The 16,151-nt window shown below is 45.2% G+C and overlaps 1 protein-coding gene across 1 annotated transcript in view; it reads left to right on the top strand.

Annotated features, from left to right (window-relative positions):
- PAPPA (pappalysin 1) overlaps window positions 1-16,151 on the top strand; it is a 242,206-nt gene that overhangs the window by 161,888 nt on the left and 64,167 nt on the right. The window contains exons 11-13 of the mRNA XM_077143649.1: window positions 8,277-8,390; window positions 9,309-9,444; window positions 11,721-11,934. Coding sequence (XP_076999764.1) covers window positions 8,277-8,390; window positions 9,309-9,444; window positions 11,721-11,934 — 464 coding nt within the window. The remainder of the gene's footprint in view (window positions 1-8,276; window positions 8,391-9,308; window positions 9,445-11,720; window positions 11,935-16,151) is intronic.

The following is a 16,151-nucleotide window of genomic DNA, read 5'->3' as shown; positions in this document are numbered from 1 at the left end:
CAGTGTTTGGGAATGGATCCTGGGTCTTCTGGTGCCTTCCCTGCAGCACACTATTATCAGCAGCTCCACCACTGAACCCCATGCATAGCCTTGGAAAAGTCATACCAACTCAACAGCAGCAACACTGGGTGAGCCCTGTCCAGTGACCTGCACCAGATGTTGATGAAAAGAGGAAATAAATCAGATCAAGGCACTGTTCCCCAGGGCCATACATGAAGAGGCAAATGGACAGCCAGAAAACCACAATGCAAGGGTGTGTTACACAAAGGGCATGGACCAAGAGTTATGGGAAGGCCGAGCCATGATGTGGGAAGACAATGGGCTTTGAGTCAGAGCAGTTTGGGTTTACCACCCCCACCCCCGTAGTTCTGCCACTCACCAGTGGGGTAGGAAGCCTTTGGTGGAGGGGCCTGATGCCTTTCCAAAGCCCAGATTCCTCCTCCCTAAAATGGGGACAAAAAATGCTCATTTCTCAGACAAATGATGAGGGCAAAGTGACATAGTACATGGCCAGCAGCCTGAGAGTTTCTCTGTAAAAGTTGGTTCCTTCCCTCTCCCCCGTGTGAGCAGTGAAGAAGCAGCAGCATGTTCTAAGACAGAGCAAAGCAGATTCACAGAAGCGGCTTCTGTTTCATCTGGGTTATTCTGCATCCCAGTTTCTCCAAGGCCCTTTACAGTCATGGCTTGCTAGGCTGCCTCCTGACTCGCATTCCCTCATGAAGCCCCCAGGGACCGCAGACCTCAGCCATTCATATCAAGGGACCAACTTCAGCCCCACTTGCAGCCTTGTAATTCTTGGGGAAATAACTTGGCACTGGGTGTGAAAGCCTGAGGTTAAAATGTGGCCTGTGTAGAAAAATTGGGAAACATTTCCTGGTGTGTGTGTGTGTGTGTGTGTGTGCAAGTGATTGCACATTTATCATTTTCATCTCTTATTCTATGTGGCCGGTTCTCAGGTCCCTTTGAGTGGAGAGAAGAAATTGGAGAGGAAGGGCTAGAGGTTTGAGGAGCACTTCCTCCCTCCCCAGACTGACAAATGGGCATGTAAATTTGCAAAAGTGAAATTCAATAGAAACCTCATGGCATCTCCCCTGTGTGGGAAAATATCAGCTCTCCTACTCCCCCTGTTCTCCCTCTGTCTCCCTGCCTTTGTGTACATCGTGTGTGGGTGGAAGATAAACTAGATTTTAAAAACCCTTTGAAAGCAAGACATCGTTAACTCCTCTAATTGAAAGCAGTCTTCTGCAGAGGGGGCTTCAGAGGCGGGTGCTGGCTGGAGCAGCTGGCAATGCCTCGAGTAGACAAGGGTCCCCAAGTTCTGGAGACACAGAGGCCTCTGGTTTGGTCAGACCAAGCACCCACACTCACCAACAGACCCCCCAGCCTGTCACAGAGGAGCTCCCTTTGTCGCCTTCAAGCCAGTCGGTCTCTCCCCTCCACATTGGGCCAGTTTCCCCATGTAGAAAGCATGAGGGCCCAAGCCGTGACCTCTGAAGACCTTCCCAGCATAGCCACCAATGGCTTCAGATCCCCTGGGGAGGAACTTCCCCCAGTAATTTTGCAGCATACGATTGCAGACATAAAAAGAAAAGAAAAACAAAATAAAACAAAAACTCACAGCAGGAACAGCTGCAGTCAACTTTTGGATTACTCCTCTAGTTGCCTTAGCCAGAAGGGTGGCTGTAAAATCAGCCTTCGGCCTCAGAGAATCAAAGAAATGGGATTCGTGAGTCTTGGAGGTAGACAGGATGTTCACCGAGCGCACCGTGTGGTTTTGTTTGTTTCTTTACTTGTTTATCCTTGATTTCCGAGTCAGCAATCTTCAGCAGCATTTGCCAGGAAGAGGTGAGAAAGGAAAGGGTGATGGAACGTCAGAGTTGAAAAGCACTTCAGAGATTAATTCATCTTACTCTGTCTTTTTACAAATGGGAAGGGTAAGGGCCAAAGAAAGTGAGCAGTTGAGTCAGATTTTAGGAACTGGTCTGCTGCCTGACAAGCCAAGGCTTTCTGCCACATTACCTTGCCACAATGCAGATCTATAAGGACCTGCTTTGGTCTTCTGCAGCAGCTTCTATTTCAAGAGTTCCAAGAGACAAAAACAAAGAGAAACCCTGCGTCCATCCTCCACATGGCTGGGATTTGAGATCCATCTCGCACAAATAGACCCATTTTCTCACTGGATCCTCTTGATGGCCCTGGAAGACATGCAGGCAGACCTGTTTAATTAAATTCAACACCCAGTTAAGAGTGGGGGCTGAATCTGTGCCAGGTTTGCATTTTGTTTCCACCAACTAGTTGTGTGATGTTAGACAGGTGACTGGACCTCAACTCCCTTATCTATAAAGTGAGTATAATAATGGTACCTAGCTCATAGAATTGTTGTGCAGATTGCATTATTTAGTACTTACAGAGTCCTTAAGAAAGTGCCTTCCATAAAGAAGGCACCCAATATATGTTTCAGTTGTTGTTGTTGTTATTATGATTCATTTGGCACCTACTATATCCTTTGGACTGGCTTACTGGGTTTTCTCTGACGTGGTTCTCACCTTGGAAATCTTCAGTCCTTATAGATGTAAGACTGAACTTTAAGCAATCAAATCCAACTTGGCAAGTGCTATAATGGAGGTATATATAAAGAGCTATATGGACATGTAAAAGAGAGCAATTAATTCTGCCTGGGGGTAGTAAAAGGCCTTCTGAGGAGTGATATTTGAGACTGGCTTTGAAGTGCGTGTAGTATTTCCCAAAAAGGGCCCGTGGGTAGGGCATGGTCTGGGCACAAGCGTCATTGAAGGGAGGAGGGATCCAGAGTCCGGGGTGTGTAGGAAAGTCATCCACGGAGAAGGGAGCACCACTGTATACATATGCAGTTGCCTGCCTGATGGGTGGGAAGGGATAGTGGCTGGCAATGAAGGTGGACAGGTCTCTGAAACCAGTTCCCCATGGTCTTTGCAAGCTGTGTCTAGGAAGCACTCCATCCTGTGAAGAACCATGGAGAAGAAAGTAGCAGAGAGGCGGTTACTTTTGCACTTCAGAAAGTTAATTATGGAGACCATTCAGAACAGGGAGTGATGAGGAAGGACCAGAGGCAAAGAGAACAATGACTGTTGCCTCCTTCTCCGTCAGAGGAAGCTGGGCCAAGTCAGTGTGACTTCATGATTGAGTGCACTAAACATGGAATTAGAGAGATCAGAGCACAGCTCCAGGCTGCAATACTCAAGTGGATGTAGGACTTTGAGAGAATTATTTATAACCTGTGCCTCATTTTCCTCATCTGAAAAATGGGGTAATGATCTCAATCTTGCAAAGAAAAAATGAGGATTAAATGATTTTGTGAGTATGAGATACTTGACATTATTATTGTGGGTGTTTTTAAGCTCCTGGGGCGCTTGGAGGGCACCCTATATAAGCTCTACATTTCACTGATGGGGAAACTGAGGCTCAGAGAGATACAGCCAGAACTAACCCAGATCTACTATTTCCCATGCGCCATACTTGAATTAAGCACAGATACTTCTGAATACGATGGAAACTATAAGAGAAGCCAATGAGAAAAGTAGTTGCTTGCCTTTTGGTTACTGCAGATGTTAAGATCAAGGTGAGAAGCAGTGACCAACCCAGTTTCCATAAAAGACCCAGAGCTGGGTTCCTGAAGAAGAAAGTAGTATGGACACCAGGATTGCTTTCTGCTGTTTCTGCCATGATTTCTTGGGGGAAGTGAGCAAAATCTCACTGGAGATTGTCCTACACAACAAAAGTAGGATTGAGAGGATGGAGAACACAGGTGAGCAAAATACACCAGTTCTGGGAGCAAGAATATTTTGAATTTTCACAATTTTGCTTACTTGTCCCCACCCCAGGACACTAAAAAGAGAATGGTCTCAATAAATGTTCTACTCAAGCTCCCTCTAACTCTAAAACTCTCCAAAAAAGAAAACTTACAGGCATTGGTACTTAGAGGGAAGCACAAGAGAAAGTTCATGGATGTGTCTCCCTGTTGGGAAGAGCTGTCCAAAGACGAACAGGACTCTCCCTATGAAAGTGAGTTCTCTGCCCATGAAGTAATCAAGAAGCTGTTGGATAATCTCTCCTCCAACCTCCAGGGGACCTAGTGACAGTGCTGGCCAACCCAACCACGCCTGCTCTTGCTCGGCGACTTTACATGGATTTCTTCTAAAATGGATTCTTTTAGGCAAGGCATAAAAATAGACTTCAGCTAAAGGAGACCCTCTGTTTATCTGCCTAGGAGAACCAAAAGCCTAGAGGCTGTCCTCCTTTATGTTCCACAAGAATATGAATGGCCAAGTCTTGTTCATTCCAGTGGGACAGTACCATGTACAATCCATCTCCTTGACATCTCTGCAGAAAGGGTCTGGGTAGAGCCTTCTGCTCTATCAGAAGAATTTATATGTGCAGCAGTGGATGCAAGTTGGGAAGGACAGGAGATTGGGAGGGATCGGGAAGGTCAGGTAGACTGGAGCCAATGATGCTGAAGAAACTGGAGAAAGGGAGATGATGAGTGAAGAAGAACTCAAGGTGAGGGTCGGGAGAGCTTAGGAGTCCTCAAGAGGTGTGTGATGTAGCTTTCCTTATTTGCTAAGATCTGTATGACTCAGTAATACTTTGTGGAGCTAAATTTGCTTTTTTTGAAGTATGAAAAGTATGGGTGGATGAAAACAGAATATTCTCAATGAATCAATCACCTTGATATCTCATCTGTATCCCTCGGGTCCAATCTTGTGGCCCCAGCTAGGCCAAGCTCCTCTATTCTAGAGGTTGGGAGCCTGGCACTCCATACACCTCTGATATGTGGTGCTGAATGAGCGAATTCACATAGTGTCTATAAAAACAGGAGGCCTATGTTTGTTTTCCCCTTTCCCTCCAACTTCCCTCCATCTCCCCCAGAAACATAGATGATTTTAAGATCAACCTTTGCTTTGAATTTGCTTGTTCTTCTCTGATCTGCTTTGACCGTCTCTGGTCAGGATCACAGCCAGCCTGAAACAAACACAAAACTAAATAGAAAAACAGAGGAATAAAATAACATCAGCGTGTTCCTCTAAAGCCTGTCTAATGCCGATAGAGCTGAAGAGATAAGAGAAAATTGTATTTAAGCAATGAGAGGGCTTTGTTCATGTCAGAGACTTTTCTGACCATGAATGCTTTAGATGCAGAGATAACCGCCCCCCTTCTTTTCCTCCTTCCCCTGCTCCAGAGATGTGCTCCACCAAGCTCTACTGGGGGACGAGCAGCTAAGAACACAAGGGGAAAGAATTCCAAAATGATACATGTCGAATCGCTGGCCTGAATCTCAAATGCCATAGATAGTTTATGCAAAGTCTTGCACTGTTGTAAAATGTAACACAATCCCCTGGCAGGTCTGCCTAAACTTGGTCCCAGTTGTGTTTGAGAAAAATAAATAAACTTGAAAAAGTCTTCCAGCCCATTAAAATTGCCTGTTTTACCCTTAGTCTCCTTGGTATTAGGCTTTCAGAGATTTGAGTAACTGAAGCATGTTACCCAACTCCTAGCCAGTAATATGGTTGATTCTTGGCACCTGTATTCTCCTTGAGAAGTTACCTTCCCAATGTGATATTCAGGGAGTTATTACTGTATTCCCAGAACCCATTGATGCCTGGAGGTGGCAGAAACTTTGATAAGTGTCATGTTTTAATACTTTTTAATGTTTTAAAAGAAATTTAATTTTTCAAATGAAATATTATGAGGTAGCTCAATATATGAAACAGATAAATGGAGATGCATTGGTTGAAACAGTGGAGAGAAAACTTAACAGACTTTCTCCACATCCTGGCCTCCAGGGCGACCCCTCCAAAGAATCTTAGAAATCCATAAAAAATGTTTTGACAATCTATGGTCAAATCCAGCATTCAAATGCTAACGATAAAATGAGGTCCCAAGAGGTATCCTTACTCCAAAGCCAGTTCATTATTGCAGAACTTCCTGAGTGACAGTTTGAGGTTCTCTATTTGAGGTTTCAGGAATGAATTGATGAAGATGTTAACATTGGGGGAAGCTGAGGGCAGTGTGTACAGGAACTCTCTGTATTATCTTTGCAATTTCTCTGAAATAAAAATGTATTTTTTAAAGAAAACATTGGTGTTGAAATTGTAGATCACAATGAAGTCATGAGTTTTAGCTTGATTTTGATCAATGCATCACTGTTGTAGAGAGAACTGAGACTGATTTCCGAGAGCTTCTAGAAGCCAGAATCAACCAAAGAAGTACTGTAGAGAGGGGCATTTGAGTTTTAGCAGATTTATAGAGGAGGCATTTGGCATATTAAAAGCAGCTCTTGGTGGTGTCAAGAAAAAGAGCTGGTTGTCACAGAAGGTTCAGACTTAGTTCAGTTTACTGCATGTATAGGAACACCGGTAGGGGAATTTATATTGATAATTTCACATCTAAGCCAATTTTGCATTGACTTTCTAAGGCAATATTTTAGAATTATTTCTTTTTGTTAAGTTAGAAAGTTACATGGAATAATGTAAACAAACAAAAAAACACATATGTATGTACTATCTGAAATTGGCATCTACTCAAAATTTGTCAGATTTCTTCAAGTCTTTTTTTGTAAGGGAAATAGCATACCGCAGATAAGGTCAAAATCTCATTTGTTCTATTTCCAGTACTGTTCCCCTTACATCCTACCCAGAGGCAACTAATACCCTCAATTTAATGTATGCTTTTGTACTTCATTTTTAATTCTTCTAGCCCCACCTCTGTGAATCCCTGGGCAATTTATAGTTTTGCTTTGTGTGGTTTTCATAAATGCTATCATAATGTACTTATCCTGTTGCCACTTGTTTTTTCACACAAGGGTATGTTTCTGAGATCTTTCCATGTTGATGCCTATGAATTCACCATTTGAGGCTCTATTTGGATTGGACAGGGCTCATGCTGAACCAGTTGTTAAGTATTTCCAGTATCATCCCTGTATATGAATCTAGTTCATTCCTCTTAGTTTGCTATATAGAGTTCTACCATATGAATAATTCATATTCTATGCCTCTCTTCCCCAACAGATTAACCATTTTCTACTCTAGATATTGCTGGGATGAGCATCCTTGAATATTATTTTTTCTCCTTTTCTTACTTTTTTTTTTCACTTTTTGCATGCATTTGTGTGTGTGTTTTCTTTAATGTGATTGAGATTAGATCATCTCACATTTTTTTCATAGCTTCCAAAGTCCTTAATGCTCTCCAGGTCAGCCTTACTTTTCAGATAAGTAGATAGAGAACCATAGATGTGAAATGATAGGACCAAATTCACAGGAAAGTTTTGAGAGAGGAGCCACATTAGAGATCAGAGGGAAAGCACTAATTTGAGAGGAGCCTCTGCGAAAGTTCTGACCAGTCTTAAGAACAGTTCTGCTATTCCTTTCCTTTTTTCATTTGTCAGCACTAACTCTTCTTTACATAAGAAAATCACATATGTATGCCTATGATTACTTGATTAATATCTGTACACATGGCCTACTCTAAGATCCTCAGCACCTGTCTTGTCCACCAGTTCCAGAGTGCTTGGCAAATAGAGTTAATACATATTATTTGAAACAATGAATAAACTAATGAATGAAATGAGATGTGGGTAGGTAGGAAACTCCTAAGTTGGAAGAATTCTACTTGTTGGCATGTTTCCTGCTGTTGCTTTGTTTTCTTTTTATCATCACTTGGTATGTCTACCATTAGGAATGAATATTTGTACGTGAATATATGTATAAAGAAATGATAGAGCTGATTTTCTTTGGTGATAGGGAAGCAAATGCTCATGCTGTCATTGTCTTCCCTCTGTTGAAAATACAACTCTAAGCACAACTTAACAGATTTGTTCCAAACTGTTCTCCTTGGCATCCAATACTATGTGAAATCTGGCCCCTCAGACAACTTTCTCTGCCACATTACCTAAGCTCTAATAATACCAGGCATTTTATCATGACCAAAGCGTCTGGTTTTCTACTTTCCTCTGAACCATTGTTTCTATTCCCTCTGCCTGAAATGTCCTTTCCCCTATCTCCACCCTATCCTTAAGAGACCCAACTCACATGTCAACTTCTCCAGGATGTTTCCCCTATGAGAATTTCTTTTGGTCACAACTACGACCAAAATAGGTTATTATTCTTTCCTGACTGCATTGAGGATTGCCTGTTCTTCCAACAAAATAAGTGAATAGTAAAGGGTTGTCTAACTGAGTTTAACCAAATTTCTAAGACTCTTCAAATGATATGTTTTTTTTTTTTTTCTTTTTCTGTTTTCAGGTGTGTCGAACTAAGGTGATTGATCTCAGTGAAGGCATTTCCCAGCACGCCTGGTACCCCTGCACCTTCAGCTACCTGTACTCCCAACTGGCTCAGACCACCTTCTGGCTCCGGGTAAACTGAAGCTTTAAGAGCCCATAATCCCCAGCAGTGGTTGCTAGGAAGTACTGACTTTCACAGCCTTTCCCAAGGTCACTGCCCACTGAGGGTCTTAATTTTAAGGACAAGAAACAAAAGAAACTTAGCAGTGGTATGCTTCCTGAAATGGAATCCCCTAATTGCTCATGGAATGCCCCTACTCTCATTTTGGCGAAGCCTGTTGATACTTCTGTCTCCCTTCAACCTCCTATTTGTTGTTCTAGGCCTTTTAAAATCATCTTCTCCTCCTTGAAGCCTTTACTGAGTCCCATAGAGATTATTCACTCCTTTTTGGTCATGCACATGTTTGGTTGTCAGCTTGGATGGCATGCATCACATGGTATTACGTAGCTGTATTTGGGCTGCCTCCCTGACTAAGGATTCTGGATTGTAATTGGATTTTGATTTGTGGGTCACTAATCTACTTTGAACCCACAGTACCCAGGAATGCAAAGGTCATGTCTTATTTAGCTTTGTCTCCTTGATGCCCAGTATACAGGCCAGCATGGAGAAATGATGAATAGTAATAAGTATCATTTGTTGTGGTTGTTTTATGTGCCAGGCCCCTTCACAGACACTTTACCCCTATTACCTTATTATCGCCTGCCAGTGATCCTGTGATGTAATTATTTTTATCTACCATTTAGAAATGGGGGAATTTAGGCCAAGAAAGGCATCCACTCAATGCCACACAGCTAAGAATGGGCAGAACCAAGATTGGAGCAGGGTTTCTGGCCCTAGAACCTGTAGTTGGCTGCGTTTCACTGCCTTCTTGTTTCCAGGTTGGGCCCAGTTCTAGAAATGGAATATCTCCTTGAATCCCCCCTGCCCTGTGGTTGGTTCCCCACTACGTGATAGCACGTGAGTAAACCGCCTGTGTCTTCTATGTTCCAGGCCTATTTCTCTCAGCCAATGGTTGCTGCAGCTGTCATCGTTCACCTGGTAACCGATGGGACATACTATGGGGACCAAAAACAGGAGACCATCAGCATCCAGCTGTTCGACACCAAAAATCAAAGCCACGATCTAGGTAGGCTTAGTCTCCTGGGCTTGACTTGCCTGTGGCACCTATGTTCACATCTGCTTCATGGGCAGTTAAGAGGATCAGTTAAGAATAAGTTCTTCCCTCACCCTTTCTCTTTCTTGTTTCTTCTTAATTTGCATTCTGGACCCCTTCAAATCAGGGTATGCTTGTGTATCTAGAGAGAAGCCTGGCTCTGAAAGATATGGGATATGGGGTCAAGGTCAAAGCCCTCCCTTCAGTGGCTGACTTCTGCCAGAGAACTTTAGCCTAGGGTATCCCATATGATCCTCAGTGTACCCTAGGAAGGAGGCTGAGCAGGGGCTATTCCCCCATTTCATGGGTCAGCACACTGAGACCCAAAGAGACAAATCAAGAGACGCCAGATCACATGACAAGTCAGGCCAAAATTGCCAGGTTTTCAGAATCATTGCCCATTCCCTAAACCCAGAGGTGTCTTTAGCAAGACCTCCAGAGAAGTTCACAGCAGGAGTAGGAATAGTCAGTTTCAGGAGTGGGTAGGCAGATGAGAAGTCAGTCCCTACCTCCTGAGAAGCTGCCCAAGAGCAGGGTCAAGTGAGCAGACAAGGACCAGAGTTGGCACTTGCACCCCATCTGCGTACCCCTGTAGTGACAAACTGGAGTGATGACCAAGTTCAAATCCTGTCTCCGGTTCTCCTTGACCTTGGGAATGTGAGCAAATTTCTTGCCCTTGTGGTGTTTCACTTGGAGCATGGTGAGATCAGTAGTGCCCACCTGGCAGGCAGAGGAAGATTTAAATGATGTATTACTTGGGACTGTATGAGCATGCCCAGCGCAAGAGCTGGCACAAAGAGATCCCTAATCTACTCTTCCAGTTCCAGTATATCCTGGAGCGTTCTGGGCAGCCAACTGGGTATACGGAATTCTTGGTCAGCAGTGCCCTTGAGGCTTGGACCCTTTCTGCACAGCCTGCCTGAGCTTCCATGCTGTGCCTGCACATCCACAGCAAGCTCCTTTCAAAGGCCTGCAGGAAGCAAGCAGGCAAGAGGTCATTTCAGGGTCAGGCAGAAGCCGAGGGGGCAGGGAGGCTTTTTTGTTTTGTTTTTATGTTTATTTAGTTAGTTAGTTTTCAAGGCAAGGGGGAACAAACATATCAATAAGGAAGAGAAATAAAACCCATCTGGATTTATCTAGATTCCTGGGAAATCTCCCTAAGTGAGAAGCAAATATTTTCATAGTTGTCCTGGCATTGCAAAGGACTCCGAGGAAAGGTTTTCCAGCTCAGTGGGGGAAGAGTCCAGTTTTGCAGAGGCTCCTTGGATCCCGCTACTTGATGCCTGAGGCATCTGCATTTCCCTGTCCCTCTGCAGCCTTGTTTCCCCAGAGAGGCCTTCACAAAGAGCCCTGCTCAATGCAGAGCTTCACGCTTGCACGAGTGCAGACTCTGCCAGCCTAGCAAGCCTGCAAAAACATGGTTAAAATGGTCTCATTGCTTAGATGCAGACACTGAGCTTTAGGGGCTTGCTGGAGGCTAGTGATCAGCCGAGGGCTGAATGAGGCTTCCAACCAATGTCCACCCACCAGCAAAGCCAGCAGCCATTCCGCGAACTCAGTCTTTCCACATCATTCCCTTCCCTCTCCCTCTGCTTGATGGCTCATTTCTCCCTGCCTTTCTCCCTTCCTTCTTGAAATCTTAGAACCTGTTGCCTGGACTAGAAAGAACTTGGGACTTGAGACAGAAGCAGGCTTCGGTTCTGTTTTGCCTTTGCAGTGCCAGCCTCTCTGGCAAATTACTTCCTGCCAGAAGATTCTGGGTCTCCTCTACAGACTGGGGAGAGGGGTCCTGAGCTCACAGGGCTGCTCTGAGGCTCCTAGGTCACAGATACGAGCAGTCTCTGAATCCCCAGCAGAGTCAATTGCTATGAATTCTTTCCATCCTCTTCATGACTCTCAGGCAGGCCACTTGAAAAGCATCTACTTAGACCATGGGGCCCTAACATGGAGGTGAGGGCCAACGATGCTTGGCTGGGGAATGGCCATTTGTGGGAGGGACAGAGGCTCTGGCCTCTAGCAAGGGAAAGCTTAGAGAGGCAGGGGGATTGGAAAGATTTGGAACCAAAAAAAAAAAAAAAGCCAGACAAAGAAACTTTCAATCAAACTCAAAATCCCCAATGGCTGTCCCAGTGGTGCTTTTGTGCAGTGACATGAAAGGGTCTGGGGGCTTCAGGAAGGGCCCGTTGGGGAGGGCGTGACTGGCCTTGAGTAATGAGCCGGGCCCCCCGGCCCTCTGTCTCCCCTGACAGGCCTCCACGTCCTGAGCTGCAGAAACAATCCCCTGATTATCCCTGTGGTCCATGACCTCAGCCAGCCCTTCTACCACAGCCAGGCGGTGCGTGTGAGCTTCAGTTCGCCCCTGGTTGCCATCTCGGGGGTGGCCCTCCGCACCTTCGACAACTTTGACCCCGTCGCCCTGAGCAGCTGCCAGCGAGGGGAGACCTACAGCCCTGTGGAGCAGAGGTAAGGCTTGTCCGTTCAGGGACCTGGGCTTCCTCGCCTTGCACCGTTTTGGAACCAAAGTGCAGACGGTGGTGAATGTGAAGCTGGGTGGCCGTTTGCACTGCTGTAAAGAAATCTGTGTTTCTCCCTCCTCCATCCTCTGGCCGGCTCTGCTTCGGGGCATGGAAGCCCACAAGGCTCCAAATTCCACAGGTGAGGGAGGGAAGTAGGGATGAGTGGCAGAAAGAGAACCTCCCTGGGCCGGCTCAGAGTCCCAGAACTAAGGGTGACTTGCAGGGTGGCCCCAGGGACATCAGTTTCCCTCTCTGGGCCTCTGGGCCCCCATTCAGACAAAGAGAGAGTAGGTGAGTTAGTTATCTTTCAGATCTGAAGCACTAGAGTATTCTGCTTCCTAAATGGCACAGGCGGGAGGTGAAACTCTCTTAATTTGGGGAGGAAGGGAAGGAAGTGGTTGTTTGCTTCATCCTAGTTCCCTGCGCATTTCAGTGATGGCTGAAAGCTCTGTCTCCCCCAAGCCAAATCCCTGAGATCCCCCAGTGATCTGGCAGTCTGGCTTTCTAATTTTAACTGCATAACATCACTCCATTGATGCTTTTGATCTGACAACTGTAAAGTTGCCTAGTGTCGATCTAAGAGGTGATGGTGTTTTCTAGAAAGAAACTCTTCTGGGTTCGACTCCGCACATTACCACATCCTGATTGGATGTCTTAGGACAAGACACCCCACTTTTCTGCGTCTCAGTTTTCTATTTAGAATAAGAAAATAATACTGTCTATCTAAAGGGTGGTTTTGAGGGTTGAATGTCATGGTGTAGTGGAAAGTGCTATGGCCGCTTTCTGATGTTGATGGTGATTCCTCTCTGCGCAAAACTCTGTGTAAAGTTCTTAAAGTCAGAGCTGGAGGAAGATTCAGAGGTCATCTAGTTACATCCAAAGTGTCCAAACATCTGTGTTGCCATCTAGATCTCCAGAGCCCATAAAGGGTAAGGATTTTTAGTGTCTCCCAGCATCTCTCCAGTTTGTTTAATGAGATCCAGAAAGAGAAAGAAAAGACTGTGGTCTCAGTGAGCTCCCCCCAGAGTGAGACCCTTTGACAGGTTATTCAACCCTGTCCTTTTACACCTGGGGGCAAGACAAGGAAAGAGGAGGGGGGACACCAGCCTTTCCCACGCCCATGCCACCAGAGGACACAAAAGTTGATTGCAAAACCCACATTGTTTTGCACCCACTGTCTCTGGCCTCTGTTGTGCAAAGTCTGTCGCAACCATTTTGAAGCAAAAGAGCTCCTAAATATCACTCATTGTACTTCACCCTAAGTGGGCTTTTTTATCCCTGGCTGTCCAGACTCTATAAAAATAAGTTAATTCTCAGAATCCAGAGAAACAATTTTGATGGCAAATGTAAATCCATCAAACATTCTGCTCAATGGCTTCAGATCCTTCACCAGCCACCCCAGCCATCCACAAATTGACCGAGACCAGAGCTGTCTTCCTCAAATTCCTAATTAATTTTCAAAAGTTCCTGTGCCTTAGGTAAACACTAAGAATGTTTTACCTCTGAAACAAATCCATGAGTATTTACTGAGTTCTTTGACATATTATGGAAGGAAGACTGAACTGAAGGAAAGCATTGCCCTATCTCTGACCTGCTGTGTCGCTGTAGGCCAGTCACTCCTGCTCTCTTGGCCTCAGTTTTCCTATCTATGAATGAAGACATAGGTTTGGGTATTGTCCGTGATTCCTTCCAGTTCCAGCAGTCTGTTACCCAAGAATTAGGAAAGGTGACAGGGAAAGGGAAAGGACCAATGTTGGTTGAGCCCCTGTTGGGAACATTCTCTTACTTCATCGTTACAGCAGCCCTGTGAAGTGTGGCTCAGGACAGAGATTCAGAGAAACTATGAGTTAGTCAAAGTCAGCCAGGCACATCTAGGAGAGAAGATTTAAAAATGTTCATAACTGCTCACGAGTGAGCCTTTAGTCGGTGAAATGCTGAGCAAAATGATGGACACACATCCCTGGGTTTGACCGGCTTGGCCCTGAGCTTAGCCTCGAGGCTGCTAGAACTCCCTCTGAACGCCTGTGGGGAAAGGACAGAAGCTGCTCCTGGGAAGCTGCAGTGTCTTTTACCCAAACAGGCAGAACTCTGCAAATGTGCAGATGCATTAAAACAAACCAACCAAAAGGAAAGAAAAAAAAAATGAACAACTGTAAAAGCCAAGGGATATTTTTCTTCATTCTCAAACACCAAGGTAATTAGCATCACTTTTTATAGCACAAATTAGAGATAGTTGTAGTGGGAAACACCCACCTTCCCTCTGGCTGTTTCACAGGTAGTGGAAGGTGCTATCTCTCTCCTCCCCCCACTCCCCTTCTCCTCCCTCTAAGCCACTTCCTCTTCTCCTCCCCCCTTTATTCTCTTGCTTGCTTGCTCTCCCCCTACCTCCCATTCCCTCCCCTTCTTCTCCTTCTCTTCCCCCCTCCTCCCTCACACTTTTCTCCTTATTTTCCTTCTCTTCTGAGAGCAGCATGATCTTTAGCGGGCCGCTATGGGAGAGGCATCGCTACACCAAAATCAATTCAGGCGGCATTTTCTGACCTAGATTCGAAGGTCTCCAGTCCCTGTGCAGTACTTGATATCAGTTCAGGGGCCCAAGAAAACAGGATCAAGTTTCAAATTAGAGGTCCGGTTGTGAAAATCTAACCAAATCCCAGATGAACACTGAGTTGGGGAGACGGGAGAAGTGGGGGAACATAGTGGTGGAGAGGGGAGCAGTTTAAGAACCTTCTTCGAAGAGAAAGCAGCTGTCCTGAAATGGAGACTCCAGTGTGTCTGTCATACATGCATGGGTACACACACACACACGCACACACACACACACACACACACACACACACACACACACACACACACACCTCCATCTATCCTTGTAGTTCTAACCGAGAATCTAACAATTTGTTATAAAATCCACTGGGCCATATATTTAGAAAATGAATTTCTCCTGGCTTCTTTCCTTACCTTCTTCCTTTCTGATTTACTTTTTTCTTTACTTCCTACCCTCCTACCTTCCTTCCTCCCTCCTCCCTTCCTTCATTTTTCCCTTCTTTGCTTTCTTTTACTTTCTCCCTCCATCTCCTTTTATTTTTTTGCACCTTCTTTCTCTACTTCAAACTCTTCCCACTTTTTATATGCTGACCTCTCCGGAGCCTGAGACTCAGCCCTAACGAGGCAGCTCTGATAGAGAGCTAACTTTTAGAAGCTTAACTTTTGGAAGAGATAAACTCCTCATGTGGTTTGGGGGTGATCGCCTGGAGCTAGTCATTCCTAGAGTCAGTGCATTGGTAAGACCCCAGTTGTGGAATATCCCATTGGATGAATCCCAAGGAATTTATCTTATTCCCTATTGATAGAAATCTAAGTGGTTTCCATTTTACTTCCATGATCCTTCTTATAGAAGTCTTATATTTGTGTGGGGGGGAATTTCACTACCTCCCAAACTCTCTTAAAACGTGGCACAATAGAAAATATTTTGTGTGGCCCATTGGGGTAAGTGGTGGGATTTGGAGCCCACAAGGAGGCTATTCATGGCCAAAGACCAGGGGCTTCAGATTGTTGCCCCATGACCTCACCTGAGTTCTTCGACTCTGCATTGGAATTGCTATGTCTAAGCATAGACATATCTATGACTGTGCTGGATACTGCCTGACTGTTCTCCAACTCACACTCCCATCAGTTGTCTATCCAATTTCCTGTTGCTGCAGATCCTTGGCAATACTTGGAATTGTCAAACTATGTTTTTAACCAACCCCAAAGCCTCTGAAATTATGTATCTCTGACATTTTGTCCTCATCAAAACATGACACATCAAAGCTGGGAGAACCCTAAGAGGGTCCCTAGTTCTGCATCCTCATGTGCTGAGAACATCCTGCACATCCTGATGTGCCGAGAGGTGCTGATCCTTTGTGGGTTGGAGAACTCAGGTGAGGTCTTGGGGTAGCAGTCTGGAACCCATGACCTCTGGCCATGAGTGTCCTCATTCTGGGCTCGAAAGCCTTTCATTTACCCCAATGGGCCACACGAAATGTCATTTTTATTGTGCCGTGTCATCAGAGAGTTTGGGAGGTAGCCCAAAAGCAACACCCATACACCTACGAGACCCATACAGGAAGGAGCACAGCGGGCAAGAGAAGCAAGTTGCTCAAAGTTGTCCAGCAAGCTGGG

Source organism: Tamandua tetradactyla, chromosome 2 (genome assembly GCF_023851605.1).
Source record: "Tamandua tetradactyla isolate mTamTet1 chromosome 2, mTamTet1.pri, whole genome shotgun sequence".
NCBI lineage: Eukaryota > Metazoa > Chordata > Mammalia > Pilosa > Myrmecophagidae > Tamandua > Tamandua tetradactyla.
Note: the sequence above shows the minus strand (reverse complement) of the source record. Positions and strands in the feature narration are given on the sequence as shown.